This window comes from Sphaerodactylus townsendi, linkage group LG07 (assembly GCF_021028975.2).
Source record: "Sphaerodactylus townsendi isolate TG3544 linkage group LG07, MPM_Stown_v2.3, whole genome shotgun sequence".
Classification (NCBI taxonomy): Eukaryota; Metazoa; Chordata; class Lepidosauria; order Squamata; family Sphaerodactylidae; genus Sphaerodactylus; species Sphaerodactylus townsendi.
The window spans coordinates 33,276,082-33,297,691 of NC_059431.1; the positions used below are offsets into that span (position 1 = coordinate 33,276,082).

The 21,610-nt window shown below is 40.6% G+C and overlaps 1 protein-coding gene across 3 annotated transcripts in view; it reads left to right on the forward strand.

Annotated features, from left to right (window-relative positions):
- The window catches only part of ERBIN (erbb2 interacting protein), a 99,878-nt gene that overhangs the window by 66,971 nt on the left and 11,297 nt on the right, over positions 1–21,610 (forward strand). The window contains exons 16-22 of one of the 3 annotated variants that reach the window (XM_048502866.1): positions 1,184–1,305; positions 2,137–2,307; positions 5,213–5,395; positions 6,447–6,561; positions 9,161–9,344; positions 10,400–11,939; positions 19,433–19,576. In XM_048502866.1, coding sequence (XP_048358823.1) covers positions 1,184–1,305; positions 2,137–2,307; positions 5,213–5,395; positions 6,447–6,561; positions 9,161–9,344; positions 10,400–11,939; positions 19,433–19,576 — 2,459 coding nt within the window. Of the gene's footprint in view, positions 1–1,183; positions 1,306–2,136; positions 2,308–5,212; positions 5,396–6,446; positions 6,562–9,158; positions 9,345–10,399; positions 11,940–19,432; positions 19,577–21,610 lie in introns of those variants that run through there. The other 2 variants (XM_048502867.1, XM_048502868.1) reach the window with 2 other exon arrangements.

Genomic DNA, 21,610 nt, shown 5'->3' on the forward strand with positions numbered 1-21,610 from the left:
CTGAACACTACAGCAAACTGGCTCCATTGTTTGGCACTACATCCCAGGGAATGCACCTTGAATGAAAAAATCCCTGGATCCACTGTTGGTATCCCCAAAGGAAGTTATTGGGTCTGTGTTTCAAAATTGACAGTTAGGACTATGGCCTAATATGTTACATAGACAGGTAGCAGTTTTGGGCCATAGAGTTGGGGGACAATTATCAAAACATGTTAGTCAAAAAGTTTTTGAAAGGGTAACCCAGTTAAGCCCTTCAGTGATTTGTTGCAGCCCAAATGGGAACCTAGCAAAAGTTCTAATCTAAAGGCTCTCACAAGGCATCCCTTTGAGCCACTTAAAAAACCATTCATAAAACATATTTCATGAAAACTGGCCTTCCTTGTAGCCATCACATTGGCCAGACGTGTGTCAGAGTTGGGGGCCATGTCAGTAAGGACTGAACTGCTCACCATCTGTAAGGAGAAGGTCATACTAAGAATAGGTTCATCATTCATAACTAAGATGGAGACAGCATTCCAAGTAAATCAACATTTAGTATTGCCGTCCTTCTGTCCTTCTATTGGCCATGCTGTCTGAATCCAGTTGGCCGTGCTGGAAGGGGCTGATGGGAATTGTAGTCCATAACATCTGGAGTGCCAAAGGTTTGCCACAATGGATATAGGGCATTAAAGAGATATCTCAAGGCTATAGAGACATTCAGGAGATCAGATACATTATTTGTATGTTATGGACCAGATAGGCTGGGTCCCATCCCAGATTTAAGCTATGGCACATAGCCAGCCTGGATGACTGAAGTCCCAAGGAAGGAGAGTGACAGTTTGGACTTACTGTGAAGGTATCTTCTCTTCAGTCATCCAGAATCCACCTCTTAAGGTTGACATGCGATTATAATAAGTCACTAAGAACATTCAGGGCTTCGGGACATTTGGAGAAATACAGCCCCCTTACATCCAGCAAGTCTTGCAAAATTTGCATAGCTCTGCCCGAGCCAAGGAGGCATGACCTAACTAGCTTGGATGACTTTGCCCTGCTAAAGAGAAGACATTTTCTCAGTAACCCAAAGAGGTGGTCCAAGTTTTCATTCATAATGAACACAATATTTTTGAAAAGTGGTTAATACAAAACATTCATCATTATATAAAGTACTTCTATTTGCACAGTAACCAACTTTTCTTTTCTTTAGTTATGTTCATATCAGATAATGAAAGTTTCAATCCTTCACTTTGGGAAGAACAAAGAAAACAACGAGCTCAAGTGGCTTTTGAATGTGATGAAGACAAAGATGAAAGAGAGGCCCCACCCAGGGTATACAATCACTTAATTCTAGTATGGTTTGCTTCATCAGTTTCGAGTAACATAATCTGCTTTGGTTCAGGTCATTTAGAGTGCAGTCTAAAGGAAGGGGTGAATGGAGCCTTGGAAGCATTGCAGGATTTCACTGATGCAGGTGCCCATTCTGCCAGCAAAAGGGGTAAATACACTGGTGGAGGGGCTGTTATGCTTGTCCACTGTACAACTGCACATCGCCTGAACCCAGAAGCTGACACACATGCCAGCATCTCTCAGCCACAGGAGCTGGCACAGATGGGGCAGTCTAGGGGCATTCCCAGGGGTGAAGCCATCAATAGTCGGCTTCCATAGGACTTTTAGCCTTGAAATGCTTTCTACGCCACACTACGAGTCTGCCTCCCCCGTTTGGGTTGGGTGCCACCGTCAGTAACCTTTGGCCTAAGTGCCTTTTCCCCACCCCCTTTCACAATCCTTTATGTACCTTGTGGAATTCTTGATACAGTTTTAGCTTAGAAAACCTGCATTCACAATATTTGGCCCAAAGCTATTTGTGCATAAAATGGTTTATGGGTTCCTGATGTGAAATAATTAATGTGTAGTTGGTCTTGACCTGGCTAGTGCTTGGATGAAGGGATAACCTGGGAACCCTGTGTAAGATCACGTGGTTCTTTAGAGAAAGGACGAGATAGAAACATCATAAAGCTATTTTATTGCTGTATAGAGGTTTCAATGTCAAGAGACTGTTCAGAAGTGTAATGAAATGAGTCTTGGCTTCCCTGGCTGTCTGTCACAACAATGTTCAGAATTGGTAAACAATATTTAATGTATGACACTTCTTTTACTTAGGAGGGTAATTTGAAAAGGTATCCAACACCTTACCCTGATGAGCTGAAGAATATGGTCAAAACAGTTCAGACAATTGTACACAGATTGAAAGATGAAGAAAATGCAGAAGAGGCTCATAAAGACACAAAACAAGAAAATCAGCAAATTTCAATGAAGGATGTGGGTGTAAAGGTTAGAATCAATACATTTTTCTGAGTTGTGACATTGTAATCATTTTTATGAAATGTGAAAATACATGGGTATTTCCATAAGCAGTTGCAGATTAGTGTTAAATAAAGGCTGTATGAATTATACATTTCAAACAGTATTTATCTAGCCTTAATCACATGATTGTGATTTAGTCCTTCCAGGGTAACAGGCCATTAGTAAGAAGTGGCTTCAGTAATTTTTAAACATTTTTTGACAGTAGAGCAGCTCTGCCTTTCAGAATAATTTTTCTGTTGATCTTTATTCCTGAGTTTTGACCCATTTTTTTCCTCAATTTTATGTGGTTGTTAATAAGTTTATAAGGACTGCCTTCTTGTATATGAACCCAGCCCATTAACTTCATAATCAGAGGCCCCGTTTTGGTTGCCTCTGCCATCTGAGAACCCACGGCAACCCGACAAAAGGGCATTCTCCATCTGTGTCTTCCACCAGTGGGTAAAGACATTTTTGTTTCATTTGGCATATCACAAATAACCATTATTGGCCTGCCTCCTTGGTTTTGGTATTGTGTTTTTATTTATTTCACAGTTTTAAGTGTAATTTTTAACAGAGCAAATGCTTTAATATCTTATTGTGTGACCTAGGGGCCCCTGATAGGGTGGAAAGATGGAAATAAACATGTTTCAAATAAAATAGTACACTTATTGAAATGTGCTGGGCAGAGGCGTTCCTCCCATTGGGCAAAGTGGGCAGTTGCCCTGGGAGCAGCCCTGTGGGGGGGCGCAGGTTTGTTTGTGGGATTTTTTGTATTTTCAGTGTTTTTCCATTTTTGGCCTGCAGAGGGTGCAGTTTTTAGGCTAACAGCACCAAACTTTCAGGGTATCTTTAGGAGACTCCCCTAATGATACCACCCAGGTTTGGTGAGGTTTGGTTCAGGGAGTCCAAAGTTATGGACTCCCAAAGGGGGTGCCCCATCCCCCATTGTTTCCAATGGGAGCTAATAGGAGATGAAGCTACACATTTGAGGGTTGATAACTTTGGACCCCCTGAACCAAACTTCACCAAACCTGGGAGGTATCATCAGGAGAATATTTTACTGATACCACCCAGGTTTTGTGAAGTTTGGTCCAGGGGGTCCAAAGCTATGGACTCCCAAAGCGGGTGCCCCATCATCCATTGTTTCCAATGGAAGCTAACAGAAGATGGGGGCTACACTTTTGAGGGTCCATAACTTTGGACCCCCTGAACCAAACTTCACCAAACCTGGGTGGTATCATTAGGGGAGTCTCCTAAAGATACACTGGAAGTTTGGTGCTGCTAGCTCAGGGGTAGGGAACCTGCGGCTCTCCAGATGTTCAGGAACTACAATTCCCATCAGCCTCTGTCAGCATGGCCAATTGGCCATGCTGGTAGGGGCTGATGGGAATTGTAGTTCCTGAACACCTGGAGAGCCGCAGGTTCCCTACCCCTGTTCTAGCTTAACAATTGCACCCCTGCCAGCAGGCACCTTCCAAATTTCCCCAGATTTTCCTTTTAAATCCCCCCGCCTTTGACATGGATTTAAAGGGAGAATCTGAGGTCCCCAGTTTAAACATTGCAAGTGATGCACCTTCCAGCAGGCACCTTCCAAATTTCCCCAGATTTTCCTTTTAAATCCCCCCGCCTTTGACATGGATTTAAAGGGAGAATCTGAGGTCCCCAGTTTAAACATTGCAAGTGATGCTGTTTCAGGGTGGGGGAGAATCAACCCCAAAATAGCATCACTTCCAATGTTGTTTAAACTGGGAACCCCAGATTCTCCCTTTAAGGTGGATTTAAAAGGAGAATCTGGGCTCCCTAGTTTAAACACCATTGAAAATGATGCTGTTTGGGGGTGGATTCCAGCATCACTTGTTTAAACTAGGGAGCCCAGATTCTCCTTTGAAACATTGAAAGTGATGCTGTTTCCCCCAATTGGGAGTACTCGATACAACACCATAAAATGTTTTCATAGCAGTAATAAAACATTTTGAAAGCATTTTGAAAATGTTTTCAAAAAATTATTTCTGTTGTGTGGCATGGCTTATTGCTGTGCTCAGATTTGTGAGTTGGGGCATGTTCTATAATGTGATGGTGACTTTGAAACAACCTGGTGTAAAAATCATTGCTTGGTCACAGTGGGGGAGGGTGGCTGCCCATGGGGGGCGCCAAATTCCAGTTTGCCTAGATACGCCACTGGGCGTAGCTACAAGGGGGGGGGGGTGCGCGTTGCTTTGGGCACGTGCCTGGGGGGCATCAAACTCAGGTTTTGCCCAGGGCTCCAGTTTGCCTAGTTACGCCACTGGTGCTGGGTCATTATGAGGTAATGGTTGAAATGCCCGAGGTATGTAATTAAGTAATTTGGAAGTAGAATTAGTTTCAATCCTGTTTAGCTATTATGTGGCTTGGTTTGGTCTTTCAGGTGAACCCTTTTTCAGTGGTGGCCTGAGGCTAAAATGTTACTCCGGGTGTTTTGGGGCAGGGTGCACAAATAAATAGAACCGGGTTGTTAAAACAGTTTACAATAGATGCATTTTTCACTTTTTAAAAGATCACTCACATTTTAACCTATTTTCAATCAGTGGCATATAGTTTAGAAGAGTCCAAAGTAACAGGTTCTTACAGGGACCGATATGATTGGAAAGGTCAAACACTCAAGACAGAGGAAAGCTGAGGTAGGTGAAAAACTGTGCATCAGCATTAAGGTCTAATGGTGAAATACTGTTGTCTGTCCTGTGCTTTAAAAGGAGAGTAGCTTCCTTCTATCTCTGTTCTGCCACACTTATTGATGTGGAAGACCTTCACCATAGCTACTTAAACCTGTACACTTTGTAATAAATGATCTGTTGAGCTTTATGCTTCCTTCAGTATGCTTTCTTTAACCGTTTTAACATCTTTAAATCTATCCTAGACTTCAGAAATCACTACCACAAAGAACAAAACAGAAAATGAACAAACTATTTTGATGGGAAATTGCTTGCAGAAGCCAAACGAACTGGAGGCCGAGAAGAGCTCTGAAAACTCACAGATGAGTGCCCAAGTTAAAACCTCAGAGAATGCGGTACCAATTGCCAATCAAGAAGACATGCCTGAGGTATGTATTTAAATAGTTCTAAACTACTGTAAGTGGCAGCCAGGGGCACACAGTGTAATTTAGGAACAATATAAATGACATAGTAAAAATACATTTTAAAAATAATTCCTTTAAAAAAATTATTAAATTCTGGAATGCTTGATGGACAGCATCTGGAAAGTAATAACAGGAATTTTTTTTTAAAAATCCAAGTACTAGCAACTCTAACCATCATCCTAAAATGTCAAGTTTCAGTTAGCAATTGACAGGTTGCATGCAGTAATATTTAACCAATAATGCCACCTGGCTCTCAGCTGAGCCTTTCCCTAAAAGCCCACCATAATTGCTGAGATCTTATGAAGTGGGGTCACAGGAGCTGCTACAGTGGCCCATAACCAAACTTCCCAGACCATACTGCCTGAACCTGCCATGTTCCATGTGGGGTTTTCTTAAAAAGATTGATTTGTAGGTATTTCTCTTCAGTTCAGATTTTTATAAACTATGCTAGTTTTTCTCAACAAGCCCCATAGAAAATAATAGTTTTCAGTCATTTACAGATATTGGACCATTAAGCATCTTTCTGCAACAGCTAATATGCCTCATGTGATTTGATCAAGCAAAAATAATAGAGGTTTGGGAAGCCTTTGGTCTGTTTGTTAAATGCTTTTCAAAGAAGTCAGAATAAAACAAACTAGTCAGTTCTATTGCTTCTTCAGAAAGTAATTGTATACCACATTTACTTGAAAGATGACGATCCTGAATGTAAGACCACACCCCTAAAAAAGAGGTTATACATGAAAAAAGATGACCCTGAATTTTTAAACAAAATGGGTAGCAGTATAAAAATTTGTTCCATATTTATCAGTATATAGCAAATAATATAGACTGCGGAGGAAAATAATTACTTTCACATTTTGTACTTCTTTGCCTTGTACGATAATTGTTCATACAAAAACCGCAGTTTACCCCCAGAATCATTCAGGCGTACTTAAAGGTTGCTTTTGATAATAATAACTTACATTTTGGCTAACATCTGAAATTGTACACCATAATTTTTTCTATCCTTTGACAGGAGTCAGAAGACCTCTCCTCTGATGAAGAAATGAAAATAGCAGAAATGAGGCCACCTTTGATAGAAAGTTCCATTAATCAACCAAAAGTGGTAGCCCTTGGTAGCAGCAAAAAAGGTTGGTTTATACTATCTGAGAAATGTTCTGATCATTTTCTGGCACACTTATAGAGGTTTTCAGCACAGGAGCTTTGGGGCTGGTACATATTTGGTTGATTGAGCATATTTTCCTGCAATTTATTGACTGAAAGAGCTACAGAAGTCATTGTAATCCTAGCATGTAACATGAATTACAATCATATGTATGTTTATTCAGACCCAGGTATCACTGAAAGCTATTGTAATAGTTAAAACAGTAACCTCAGTATGATGTTCCTGAGAACCACTTGCTTCTTTGACAAAGCATGTATTTCGCAAAACAACAACTAGTCCTGGCTTCCTGCTTCTCATTGGAGCCTAGGAGACAGCTCTTTTGCATCTGCAGGGAACACACATTCATAAACGGTCGCTTGGCTTGCAGCCTTCCAACATTTTGTGATTTCCCCTGTGGCAGCTGTTTTATCTATCTATCTATCTATCTATCTATCTATCTATCTATCTATCTATCTATCTATCTATCTATCTATCTATCTATCTATCTATCTATCTATCTATCTATCTATCTATCTATCTAGATAGATAGATAGATAGATAGATAGATAGATAGATAGATAGATAGATAGATAGATAGATAGATATCAATCAAGCTATCAATCTATCAATCTATCTAATCAATCTATCATCATATTTATATACCGCCCCATCCCCTGCGGGCTCTGGGCGGCGAACAACAAATTAATATTACATAAACAATAAATAATTAATATAAATAACATCATTAAAAACATAAAATTACAGCGTTCTACAAAAACCACTCGGCGTCCAGTATTAAAACTATCAACAAAACCCTCCCAGAGAGGGGGACAGTAGATCTAGGTGTCACTCTCAGCTCCCGCTCTGTTCATCACATTTCAAAGTCCCCCTAGGATAAATAAAATTGGGTACTGTTCAGACTCACTCGTTCAGCCAGATGGGGCCTTGGACTTGGAAGGAATCACTGGTGGTTCAGAACTCTCCCCTCCAGCTCTCCTGCACAGCGTCGAGACGCTTGCTTTCAGCAGCAGCCCAGACAGGTGCTCCAGCAAGGGGAGCATTGGTCACTTCCAAGCATAGACCAGCATTGCTCACTTCGCAGCACAGGCCACTGACAGACCCAGTGGCAGGGAATTCAGGTGCACTGGAATGCCTCTCTTTTATCTGGGGAAAGGTGGCTGGAGGATCCACAGGACACCCTCCCCTCTCTTCCCCCAGTGACAGTCACAGCAGCGGTCCCAGGGCTCAGAAGGACAGAGTTGTGGGTAAGATCCATGCGAATGGCTGCAGCTCAGGAAGCCACCCATGAAGGGAAAAGAGGAGACAGCTGCCAGATGTAACCTGGATGCAACCAGGGAGCCACCCAGTGGTGGAATTCAAATAATTTAACAACCGGTTCTGGTGGTGGGATTCAAATAATTTAACAACTGGTTGTTCACATGCACCATTTTAACAACTGGTTCTGCTGAAGTAGTGCGAACCTGCTGAATTCCACCACTAGAGCCACCCCAGGAGAAGAATAGGGAGGAGGATGCAGGGGTGAGGATTCCCAACTGTCTGAGAGATGGTTCGAGGGGAACTCAGGAGTGAGAAATACAGGGAACAGGTGTGAGGGATAGGAGAAGTCAGGAGTTGGAATTAGGGTAAAGCATGGATAAAAGGGAGCGCTCAGCATCCAGCCAAGGAAGAGAAGGTTCCTACTGACACGCCAGAGAGAGGGACAACAGTTGGAAGTAAACTGTCCCTCAGGTTGGCAGAGCTAATCTCCAGTTGTCATGCCCCCACTGAGGCAGAACTTAAGGCTGGTGACCCCAGAGATTTGCAAGAAACTGGGGTTGAAGCCATTGAGGTTGGCTGGTAAATTATTGTGGACTAGAATGGGAGAATTGGGCTCAAATTCCTATTTGACTACAGGGTGACTTTGAGTCAGATACTCTTGCTCTGTCTAATCTATCCCACAGGGTTCTTGTGAGGATAAAATGGAGAGCCTAAATAAGTTTGCTGCCGAAGGCTCCTTAGGGGGAACACAAATCATTGGTAGAGTGAAACTCACTTATAAAAGTTCAGCTTCAGATTTTAACAATTGTTTCTTTTTCTCTGCTTAAATGTTGTTATATCACTTTGCTGCTCAGGGGAAACAATAGGAATACATAATTTTCAGGATGACTTGGAACACAGTAATTTGTCATTTCCCCCCCCATAAAATAGCAGAGTTATAATGTTATAGATGCATATATTTTTACATTTTATTTGTTATTTATATATGTATAGAACATCAAGTAAAATCTCCCAGACTATGAAAAAACAATATGAAATCCATAACCTACAGCATAGTTTGTGGTTGTTTTTAGGAAAAATAAATAGTGCTGATACATAACTAAGAAGTCCATTTATTGCTGTAGTAAGGAAGCTTTATTTTTATCCAGTGTAAACTTCAAATCAAGCTGTTCAGTTCTGAAGTTCTGAATTTCACCATCTATTTATGCATAACCAACAGAATATGAAAAATATGCTTTCTTAAATTATTGTGATGCATTTCTATGAGCGAACTATGTGCACATTCTAAATTGAACTGCTTTTTTCAGATGACAGTAAAGATGTAGATTCACTATCGGATGAACCTACCCACAACAGTAACCAAAACAACAGCAATTGTTCCTCTCCTTCTCGGATGTCTGATTCAGTTTCTCTAAATACTGACAGCAGCCATGAAGCATCACTGTGCTCTCCAGAGAAACAAACGAACATGTCCATCACTTCCAAAATCAGGTTGGGAAACCTTCTACAATAACTGTATTTGGAATATTGAGTGTAATTCCTGAGTTGCTGAAGTTTGATTTACAAATTTGACTGTGAAGTTATAATCTCCAGTTTGAAACAAAGAAGAATTCCTATATTGAATTTCTAATGCCAGTTGCAGAGTGTCTTGAAGTGCCCTTCTAATGTGGTTTGCCCCATTGTCCCGAGAAGGGTATCCTTGCATGGAAAGACTCTGTTGTGTTCAAATTAGGGGAAGAAGACACCAAGATGCTCCAGATAACCATTCATACCACCAAAACCAAACATCATATGAAAATAAATCTAATTCCTTACCGAACGTTATGGGTCTGAAAGATAACCAGGGCCTTTGAATTTGTATCCCTCTGGTTCCTCCTAGCAGCTCTGAATGGGGTAGGGAGGCTTGGGCTGATTCCGCATGGGCCAAAAACAGTGGTGTGAAAACGGTGTGAACAGTATCAATCCTTTTACATGGTTTTAAACCCTTTTAAACCATTTTCACACCATTTTCACACTGCTGTTTTTGGCCCATGTGGAATCAGCCTTGGAGAGGTAGTTTCTCCCATTCATGATGGGAGAGCCCTCCGGGGGAGAGCGGTATATAAATATAACCAATAAATAAATAAATAAATAATGATAGTAGCAAAATTGCAACTTGCATGGAAACAAAATACAGTATGTCCTTGCCTGTCCTTGCCTAAGGAGACATTGGACCTACTGCTATCATAGAGCAAGAATAGCTTTTGCTAGCTTCTTTCTTGACATGGGGCTGAAAAAGATCAGCTGATTTGGTTATGTGAGGGGTTAATTTTTTCCTCCCATCATAATGCAGGCAGTTATAGCTGACAGGTAGCCTGAAGATTGCAGCCTTCCACTGCTATGTTTCCTTTGCTTGACTCCTTCTGTTTTCGCAGGGTTTTCTTGGATTTTAGAACTTTAAATGCATGGGCAGAGGTGCAGAATAATTAAAATAAGCACACACCTGCTAAGTGTTGTCAAAGAAGGTTGGCTTATGCTCTTGAATTAAACAGTGTTTTTGATTTCAGGCAAGAAGATGAGAATTCTAATAGCCTCTTACAAAATGGAGGTGAAATGAATGTCACAGCAGAGGAAAAACGTGCGGCCCAAGAAAAAGTTACCAATTTTACTGAATTCGCATTAAGCATTGAAGAGAGATTAGCTTTAATAGAGAAAGGTGTTGAACTAAACAGTGCTACTGATGCAAGTCATAAATTGCAGCAAATCGGAATGAATATAAGTAAATTGGCTGGGGAGGATGGAATGGAATCCAATGCAGAACGAGTAAAAACACAGGAAGTAGCATCCATTAAGGGCTTTTTAAACAACAACTTGAAAGAAGAGATGGATCACATGGAAAATGAAAAGAAATATTCTAATCTGTACCCTCTAAATAATGTTAATGGGCATTTTGAGGAAGTCCCTCGCTCTGCAGGAAAACCAGAACTGAAGAGAAGTGCCACGCTTGATACTGAGTCTTCTTCAGAAATGTGTCTCTCAAAGAGCACTGAAGACTTGTCCCCACAGCGGAGTGGGCCAGTCGTAAAATCTCACAGTATCACAAGCATGGACATGGGCACTCTGAAAATCTATGATATTATCAACGATAATGGATCACAGCAACAGAGTCCAGTAGTGAAATCAGCGCCGGCGGTTCCAGATGGAAAAAATATTGTCCGTAGCAAGTCCGCCAGTCTTCTCTGTGACCAGCCATTGCAAGTATTTCCTGGATCATCGTCGTCATCATCTGATCTAATAAGTACAAAATCAGTTTTCAAGTTTGATTCAAATCACAATCCTGAAGGTAATAATGTAATAAGAGGGCATGAGACAAATACTTCACAACCACTCAGCAATCCCCAGTATAACATCCAATACAGCAGCAGTATGGCAGCCAAAGACACTTTGTGGCCCCAAAAGCAGAACTCTCTCATTGAACAAAGTTGCTTGCATCCTCAACGCTTGACTAGGTCAGATACCGTAGAAGGTTGCGGTGCTGTGAAATACTCTGCCAACATGAATTTCTCCAACCATAACAATGTTAGAGCAAGTGCTGCATATAATATGCATCAAAGAATGGGTGGGAGGCACATGGAAATGTGGGCCGTTCCACCAAATGACAGACTTCTTTCAGGGGCAACCAGAAATACGCTTCAGCGGCAAAGCAGTGTATCGTCCACTGCTTCCATGAACGTTGGTGATACGGCACCTCCCCGGCATCCTCAGATTCCTGAGGGGGATTATTTAACATACAGGGATTTGCATTCAATGGGAAGAGTCCCACCCATAATGTCAGGAGGACCACAAAGACCACTTTCCGCAAGAACCTATAGTGTTGATGGTCCCAATGTAACCCGACCTCAGAGTGCTCGCCCTTCACCAAATGAAATACCAGAGAGGACTATGTCAGTTAGTGACTTCAATTATTCAAGGACTAGTCCCTCTAAAAGAACAAACCCAAGAGTTAATTCTGAACACTCTCTGTTAGATGCTCCAGGAAAAAGCAAAGTCCCTCATGACTGGAGGGAACAGGTGTTGCGACATATTGAGGCCAAAAAGTTAGAAAAGGTAAGGAACGGTGTTATTTTCTATACATTCTGTAAAGTGAGCCATCCATCTATTTTGACTGATGCATGTTCTACAGTTACAGTCAAGTGTGATGAAGTTTTAATTGTGTGATACGCTTGGATGCATTCAACCAAGCAATAACTGACAACATAAAAATCCCAATATCAACAATAGTTATCTTTTAAAGGCTCTGTGAAATTTATTTACTGCAAAGTTTAGTAAATGTGAAATCTGAGTGACAGTGATTTCTTGGATGTTTGAGCTTCGTTAACAACTCTTTAGAATGGAACAGTGGGCTGGACCCTATCACTGCAGTGACATTGGAACATACTTGTATGGTATTGTGTCTAATGATAATCTCTGAGGGGGTCATAGACAGTTCCTGCTTTAGTACTGCACCTCCCAGAAAACTGTGCTGGCTTGCCATGTAATTTACTTGTGCCATATGATTGTTGTTTAGTAAATTGAGGATTACTGTAAATATTCAAAGTTATTGTCCATCAGAGACAGCACTATAGGTTAAAAGAGAGAGAGACAAGGGCCACAGTAAGCAAAATAAAGGAAAAGCAAAAAAGCAGTGCTTGGGGGAAAATATTTATAGTTCATAGACAATAAATATACAATAAATATTGTATAAACAATAAATATTCCCCCCCCCAGCCACCATTGTTTTTTCCTTTTTCTTCATCAGAAAAAAACACCAACAAAATGTAACTATGAATACCTGTGCCACCACCTTGGGGATCAAAACAAATCCTCACAACAAAGTCACTCTCAGGTGTGCAGAAAAATCTATTTTTTTTTAAATTAGCAGTGTGTATTTTGACAGCTATTATAATTTCATGAGAAGACTTCACGGTGGTATTTTAGGTTGCTGAGGCAACCCAAACAACAAGAGATGAATATCCTGTGTGGTGAATCTGGAGAAAGGTTTAGAGCAGCGGTTCTCAACCTGTGGGTCGTGACCCCTTTGGGGGTCGAGTGACCCTTTCACAAGGGTCGCCTAAGACTCTCTGCATCAGTGTTCTCCATCTGTAAAATGGATAAATGTTAGGGTTGGGGGTCACCACAACATAAGGAACTGTATTAAAGGGTCATGGCATTAGGAAGGTTGAGAACCACTGGTTTAGAGCCACTGGTTGAGAACCACTGGTTTTCCAAGAATCTGGTGGGGTGGTAACAACACTGCAGTGAGATGGGGTGGGAGATGGAAAGTGGGGAAGAGGGAAGCTATGGGTGAGAGGGGGCTAAGAAGGAGAAAACAGTCATCAGTTAAAGTGAAGCAGATGTTCAGGGACACAGAACAGATTGGAGTGAAAGGAAGGATGCAGAGCTGGAGCAAGCATAGGGGTAGGATAGGTGGATCCAATAGCAGTTGGAAGAAGGAGTTAATGGGGGTGTTAGTGAGGGAGGCCTATTGGGAGCCAACCATGGGCAGAAAGTAGAGCCAGTGGAGGGTATATGAATTGGACTTTCCTTCCTTTGTGGATCTCCAACATGTTTGAACAGTTCTTAAAACTTGTCAGAACTTGCTGATCAAATGGACTGTTGGGGGAGGGGGTGCCGCCAATTCATATATTAAAGAGAATTAACTTGTTTCATTCTGCCGAAGAAATCAGCACGCTGTAACATGAATGACCATAGTGACCTAATCTGTATAGGAAAGAAGTAGTCATAGATCAGGGTTTCCTTGAGTTCCCTTGAAAATGCCAGCTAGCCCTGTTCTGATCTTCCTGTGTCCGCCCTCCTGTGTGAAGTGCCTTTTGCTTCCAGAAATAGATCTTTGCACCCAGCCTGTGGCATGTTTTGAACTTGTGCACAAGTATCAAGTTTTAGGTGCACATTTCAGTTTCACCAGTGTTTGTTAAGGATTTTTTTTTTGGTGTATTAATTCCTTTTAAACCAGCCGTTCTCAATCTGTGGGTCGTGACCCCTTTGGGGGTCAAACAACCCTTTCACAGGGGTCACCTAAGACTCTCTGCATCAGTGTTTTCCATCTGTAAAATGGATGAATGTTAGGGTTGGGGATCACCACAACATGAGGAACTGTATTAAAGGGTCGCGGCATTAGGAAGGTTAAGACCCACTGATTTAAACTGTTGTAAGGGCAATAGAATCCTGTAGCTGAATTTAACAGGGAGTGCAACCTTTTTAAACCCAGCTTGTTTATTAAAACCTGGAAAGTCAGGCAACTTGCTGTGTATTGGTTGTATTTGGCTGACAGTTATTGGTCTGTAGCTGGTGCTGAAAATGCAGCAGTTCTCCCTCACTGAGGCTTAACAGCAGTTCCCATTTGTCTTTTATGGTGAAAGAGGAATCTTTGTCAAGTATTTGTGACCTTTTCTTTCCACTCTTGGAAACACTCAGGACTGCTCATGTTTATCTGTGGTGAAAACCTCTTACAATTCAAACTGGGACAGTCTTTTTACCCAACAAGGAAATTACACTGCAAATGATTGTTTGATCACCTGTGGGATCTATAGTAAATGTGATATAAAAGGTGGTATGCAAATTATTTTTTTAAAAAAGAGAATGATAACATTTTGTCCATTGTACTTTATGTATTGGGGCAATGTGCTTGTTAACCAAACCATGGAGGCAAAGAATGGGGGGTGGATAACTCCATCGCACCATGCTTTATGACTGACTTCTTGGACACAGAATGCTCGGCTGTTTGAGCAAGATTGTTGGTTCTTATTAAATTGCTCTTAGGTAGATGCAGGACTTCATGTTAGATAGTTGCTACACACACACACACACACACACACACACACACACACACACACACACACACACACACACACACACACACACACACACACACAGAGAGAGAGAGAGAGAGAGAGAGACTTCATGTTAGATAGTTGCTATACACACACACACACACACACACACACCTCTAGCCAAAACGTGTAGTTTGCCACTGTCTCTGCCCTTCCCTTCTCTTCATCACTGAAGTCTGGAAGCACAAGCTGCCTTCGCTTTTCACACTAGGGTGCCTCCAACAGCTGAAGGGATAATGGATTCAAAGTTCAGGAAAAGAGATTTCACCTAAATTTTAGGAAGACGTTCATGACAGTAAGGGCTATTTGACAGTGAAATACACTGCCTTGGAAGGTTGGTGGAGTCTCCTTCCATGGAGGTTTTTAAACATAAGTTGGATAGCCATCTGTCAAGGGTGTGTTAACTGTGTATTCCTGCATGGCAGGGGATTGGACTTTGATGGCTCTTGTGGTCTCTTACAATGCTGAGATTCCTAATGTGTTTGGTACAGAATGTAAAAGTTTAAAAACTCTTATCTAGCTTGGATTTCAAGTATTTGGAGAGATTTGAAGTTCTACACAAGTTAAAGATGTTGTGTACGAATATATTCTCTACCTTTTGGAGTAGATATTTGTAAACTATAGTAAGTAACTATAGTAAGTGAATGCATTGAGAGGTAGTGAGTTCAGAGGCCTGGATTCTTCCTTGTACTTCTCTGTTGCTTGATTCCAGTGTTACACTAGTGCAGGGGTCTGCAATCTGCAGCTCTCCAGATGTTCATGGACTACAAATCCCATCAGCCCCTGCCAGCATGGCCAATTGGCCATGCTCGCAGGGGCTGATGGGATTTGTAGTCCATGAACATCTGGAGAACCACAGGTTGCAGACCCCTGCTCTAGTGATATGCATGCCAGGGGTAGGTCTTAACTTTGTGATTGCCACTCCATGCAATTAACCAGTCATACTTTCATATGATTAAGTTAACATTGATGCCCCAAGCAAATGTCTCCAAAACGTGGATCTTTCTGATGACTGTAATCCTGCTAGTATAATGTATGGTAGTGCTGTGTGTAGTTTCCCAGATGAGTGTTTTGCTGTAAATGACAATATAAATCAACAAGTAAATAGTTTTATAGTTTTTTATATAGATTTCAGAAGCACTACGCAATGGGTAGATTAATGTTGGGTAGATTAATGCACTCCGTTGGAATGATGCCCTACAGAAATGATTAATTACTGTTTTGTATACAAAATACCTGCTATGAGATCATTCATTTCAATACAGTATCATTATACAAGACAAAGACGATGCTGGTTGGGAAGGCGAAGAGCTTGAAAGACACTCTTCTCCCCACTTTTAGTGACATTCAGCTGATCCTTGCTGACTCAGCCTTAAGGATTATTCTGGACCCTGCATTATTTATGGAGAAGCAAATTAATGCAGGCTGTCCAAGTATGATGGCTCCTTGATAAAAGCAATCCGGCCACTTGAATCTATGCCACAGTTACATTGAGACTAGACTACTTTGATGCACTGTACATTGGTCTTCCCTCTAAATCAGCTTGGAAACTCCAGTTGGTACAGAACATTGTGGCTCAGGAGATAGAATTTCTCTTGCCACGAAAACCCTCCAACCTCAACTGTGACTTGCTGACAAAAAAAAAAGCTAGAGCATGCATATGGCTCCCATTCTGCCATTTTCAATGTATTGATAGTCTTTATCAGTCGTTATTTTAAATGAATCCCTACTGATAAAGTATTTAATAAAGGCCACATCAAGAATAATAAACTGCCAATGTTTCTGGAAAAGCCATGAAAAGAATTTAAACTGAAGTACTCAAACTTCCGTTTCCAAGATTAGCTTCCTATGCAAGAGCATGTTCTTTATGTTGAAGGTGTAAATATACTAGAAAAATTTGTAGCTCCTGGGCTGGGTGAGTGCTTTGATATTCTGGTCCCCTCAGGAATATTTCATCAAATATCAGCTTTCTTCTAACACCCCCCACCCCCAAAATCTATAATGCTCTATTTGGAAGTCATAAGAACAGGCATTCAGATAGTGTGGTACACTACTGCACATTAAAAAGTAAACTTGCACAAGTACAAAGACACTGATCTTCCTGTCATGAGCTTATGTGTAGCATATCTTCCAGAATTTATACTGCTCCATCCCTGCCTCTCTCTTGTATGCTTAAAGGAAAGAAAAAGAAAAGCCCACTACTTTTTAGACATGCTAAACTTGTGAGGGTCATAGGGAGAGAGCAAATCATGTGCTTCTCTAAAGTTCTGAAAAATTCTCTATGACATGAAACTTTGTGAGAGATTACTTCTGCATTCTCATGTAACATAAGAGGACTTTGATGTTGAGACTTTGATCATCTTGCCAGTGTGTTGTCCTTTGATTCGAGTGGCTGTTGCAGATCTCAGCAGGGACCTATTACATGTGATCCTGCAGTTGAAAATGCTGGGATTGAACCATGGATGGTGCTCTGTTGTGAAGAGGACATAGAAAGTATTGAATCTTATATGTAACAATGTTGGAGGAGAACTTATTATGAAATGGGAGACTAAAGGAGCCTAGCCTGAAAGTTGAGATACAGCAAAATCTCAAACAACCAGATTTGAGTCCAGTAGCACCTTACAGACCAACAGGAGCTACACACCAACAAGAGTTTCAGGATATTAGCTTCCGAGGGCTAAAGCGCTCTTTGTCAGTTGGTAGAAAAGTCAAAAGCTTATACTCTAGAACTCTGGTTGGTCTCTCAGGTGCTACTGTACTCAAATCTAACCGTTCTGCAGCACCAACACAGCTACTCTCTGAAAAATGACTAGCAGGAACTGCCTGCAAGGTTGAACTTGGCTTATTCTCCTTCGCAAATCAGCCATAATAAATTTGGCTGTCTCAAAGGTGACATGGGATTCTTTGCTTCTGCTGGATTTGCTCATGAATTAGTTTAATCCTGTACAAATGAATAATTTCATTCCTATGAAGCTAATAATATTATAGGCATATCTCAGCTTGAGAATGAGCATTGTGTAGTGGTTAAGAGCAGGTGGACTCTAATCTGGAGAACCAGGTTTGATTCCCTGCTCCTCCACATGAGCGCTGGTCTCTTGTGTGGTGAACCAGATTTGTTTCCCCACTCCTACGTTCCTACTGGGCTAGTCACAATTTTTCGGAACTCTCAACCCCAACTACTTCATGAAGTGTCTGTTGTGGAGAGAAGAAGGGAGAGGGGAGGGCAGTATATAAACATAATAAACAAACAAATAAGTAAAAGGAGTTTGTAAGCCCTTTGAGTCTCCTTACAGGAAAGAAAGGGATGGCATAAATCCAGATTCTTTTTATCCTTTCAGCTTTATAAAAGCTACAAGGAAACTAATAGAAATGATCAAATAAAACATGACTAGTAATTAAAATGCAAAAGTCTCAAAATAGCATCAATAAGCAAATAACCTGCAAGGAACAAGAAAAACAGATCAAGAATGGAAGCAGCAACAAATGAGTCCAACCGCTGAAGGCTCCCCTAAAAACACCATTGTCTTAAAGCTAAGCATCAATATGCAATGTCAACTTGATTTTTACTGAATATGATCACTTAAGCCATGACACTTGGAATTTATTGCCCTGTTATTTCCTGTTGGTTCCAGTGAAAATTATAAAGTATTCAGTGTCCATTCTGATTTGACTTTAGCCGTGGTTAAGTCATCCCACTCTGACCACTCTGGAGCCCATTCATGATTTTGGCTCTTTTACACGTCAATGCCCCACCCCTCCTACTCCCTGGCCCAGGCCTTATGTGGAGTATGTTGGATTGGAAAATGGCCATTTCATTCTCAAGTGGTTGTCACTTTAGAAAGGGCCTAAAAAGTACACAGAATCTAAATCTGCATACATGTTTCTGGAGGGTTTTAAGCTTTTTTTGTTTGTTTACAAAGTTTTCATTTTTAACAAAGCTAACACAAGGATCAGACAATATAAAGACAGTTGGTACAATTCAATAGTCTGTAATACATTCTCACAAATGGTCAGGGAACAGTATTTATGCAACGTTTAGTAATACAGTAAAAAATTTAAGTTCTAGTTCTATTTGAATAGTTGGAAACGTAGTTTTCATCAGTATCTTTTGCAAAAATTCCCTGCACTTTATTGGTGTGTATCATAATTTCTAAAATAAGTGTTGGAGTGCATTATGGGTTTACAAAAAAATTAATTGTACTTACGTAAGATCACACTAAAGTTATTCACTAAATAAAATGATAAACAGTAGCTAAACTTCTAGTTATCAAAAATAATGCTGGTTTATAAAAAAACCCATGAAATAATAGATGTTAGTACAGAAGAAATGGTGCAGAAATATGTTGAATAGACATATTGTTCCTGCTTAAAAAAATTTATTGGGGTGTGTGGGGGAGGAATGTATTTTAGTCTTCTACTTTCCCTTTCTATCAACATAGCTACCTATGTGTAAAATCTGACAGCGAAACTCACTTCCCTGAGACACATGCATTTGAATATGTATATCGTATCAGACTGCATGATCAATTTATATTTAACAAGATCACATGGGGTGTCACTGAGATTTTGTATTTGTGATGGGCGTTGGTGTGCATGGTATTATTTTTGCATGACGCACAGTTTGTATGTCTGTATCAAGTCTGTGTAACATGTCCTGTGTTTTATGCATGCTGCACTAATCTCTGTGTTATCTGTCCCTTCTTTATTCAGAGCATGCTGTCTAGGTCCTTTAATTCCAATTATGCTCCAGTTAGCAGCTTTCACTATGGCAGCTCTAGGGATCTGCATGGCAGCCAGGGCAGTGTTACCTTGAGTGTTGCAGACGGAAGAAGTTCTGGTGTTCACATTGGTCGTGTGAGTACATGCATAAAAAGGCTATTGTTAGTCAGGAAATGGGCACGTGATGCGTCTTTGACACTGTCCACTTCTGTAGCTTTTTGTTGTTCTATACTACGGCTGACTTCTTCCTGTTGTACAATGGTGATTCAATAATGGCAATTATTGAAGAGTCTTTTTCCTTCATTTTGTTTTTGAGTTTTTACCTTGTGCTAAAACATCAGCAGTGGTCAGTTCTGAAAGCAGCTGCATACTGAGCACATACCTGTGAGTCAATTGAAAGCCTTATAGAGCTGCAAGAAATTTATTCTCAGGCCAAATTGGTAGGTTTCTCATGGATTCTAGTCTAGTACATAAACTGTTCTGCTGTCTTGAGTTACTTGGAGAATTGTTATTCTAAATTATTACCCTTCAAATGTGCATGGTATGTCCTAATGGCTATTGCTTTCAGCCTGTTGATTATATATTCTGATGTCCATATGTATCTATATCTATATATATGGCATATATTGATGTTTTAGTTTCTCTAGTCACCATTGCCTTTCCTCGTACTGTTTTTTCTTTTTATCTTTAGATTATAATTTCTGGGCAGAGATCCTCTTTATTTAGTCTTTTAAAGGTCTAGTAGTCATTGAAACTGTATAAACAGTATTACAGTTGTTTACCACGGAGACCATAGTGGCCTAGAATGTTTTTTGCCAAGGTCCATCCGTAGAAAATAAATATCATGTTAAACCACAAATATAAATCAGTTACCTAATTTTAAAACATGGACAACCTGTCTTCCTAGTGTAGTGTGTCCAAGACTCAAATTCTCACCTTTCCTTACAAACTGTCTCCTCTTTGGATACGTTCTGTCACTGTTAATTCCATCACTGTCTGTTATGCTAGCTTGTTCCTCTTTCCTCCATGATCATTCATCAAATCATGTTTCTTCTTCCTGTACAAAACTGAAAAAAGCCCTCTGTTTTTGTGGTGGGTTTTCCAGGCTGTGCGGCCGTGGTCTGGTGGACCACGGCCACACAGCCTGGAAAACCCACCACAACCAGTTGAATCCGGCCCTGAAAGCCTTCAACAATACCTTCTGTTTTTATTTCCTTGCTGAAAATTCTAGTGTATGCTCATGACCCCCTTGCGCACATGCAGAAAAATGCACTTTCAATCCACTTTCACAACTGTTTGTCAGTGGATTTTGCTATTCTGTACAGTAAAATCCAGTTGCAAAGTACGTTGAAAGTGGATTGAAAGTGCGTTATTATGCATGTGCGGAAGGGGCCATGTCTCCTGCACTGAGTACTACAATAATTTCCTCCCCACACGTGCATTGTTATAAATCAGCTTTCACAACTCTAATATTCTGCTGCTGAAATCAGTTGCATCTCTTGTCGTTCAGACCCTACTTGTGTCCTATTAATGTAGATTCCTGTCTGCTTTTGCATACAGGCCAAACTTATTTGTCTTTGCTTCTGTAACCAGTTACCCTCAATTATTTCACCATTCCCAGTGTATCACTTGCTATAATCTAAGTACCAACATCCTCAGCAGCCCAAAGGTCTCCTCCTTTGAATGACTTGGCCTTTAACTTGTTTTCCCTTATTCCTTATAACTCCTTTCCTGAACATTAGTTACATGTGCTGCCACAATCTTTCTTCTTACAAATCCATTTTTAAAAACAGCCTTATTAAAATGAGGACAAAGCATCTGTAACTAAAAGGAATGTATTTTTTCTTTGATTTTAGCTTCCTACCTTACTCACTTCCTTCTCTTTGAATTTTTAGGTTGTACATTCCTTACTGTTCAATTCTAAATAGGTTACACCCTTCTAAGCACCTTGAATTCAATGAGTGTATAATAATATAACTCTGCATAAAATTGCACCCATATTTCTTTTTTCTTTATTTGAGATGCCATTTGGATTGGTGACACAAGATTACTTGGTACGTAGTTTGCCGTAGATACGCCCAGTGGTGGGATTCAGCAGGTTCGCACCATTTCAGCAGAACCGGTTGTTAAAATGGCACTTGTAAACAACCAGTTGTTAAATTATTTGAA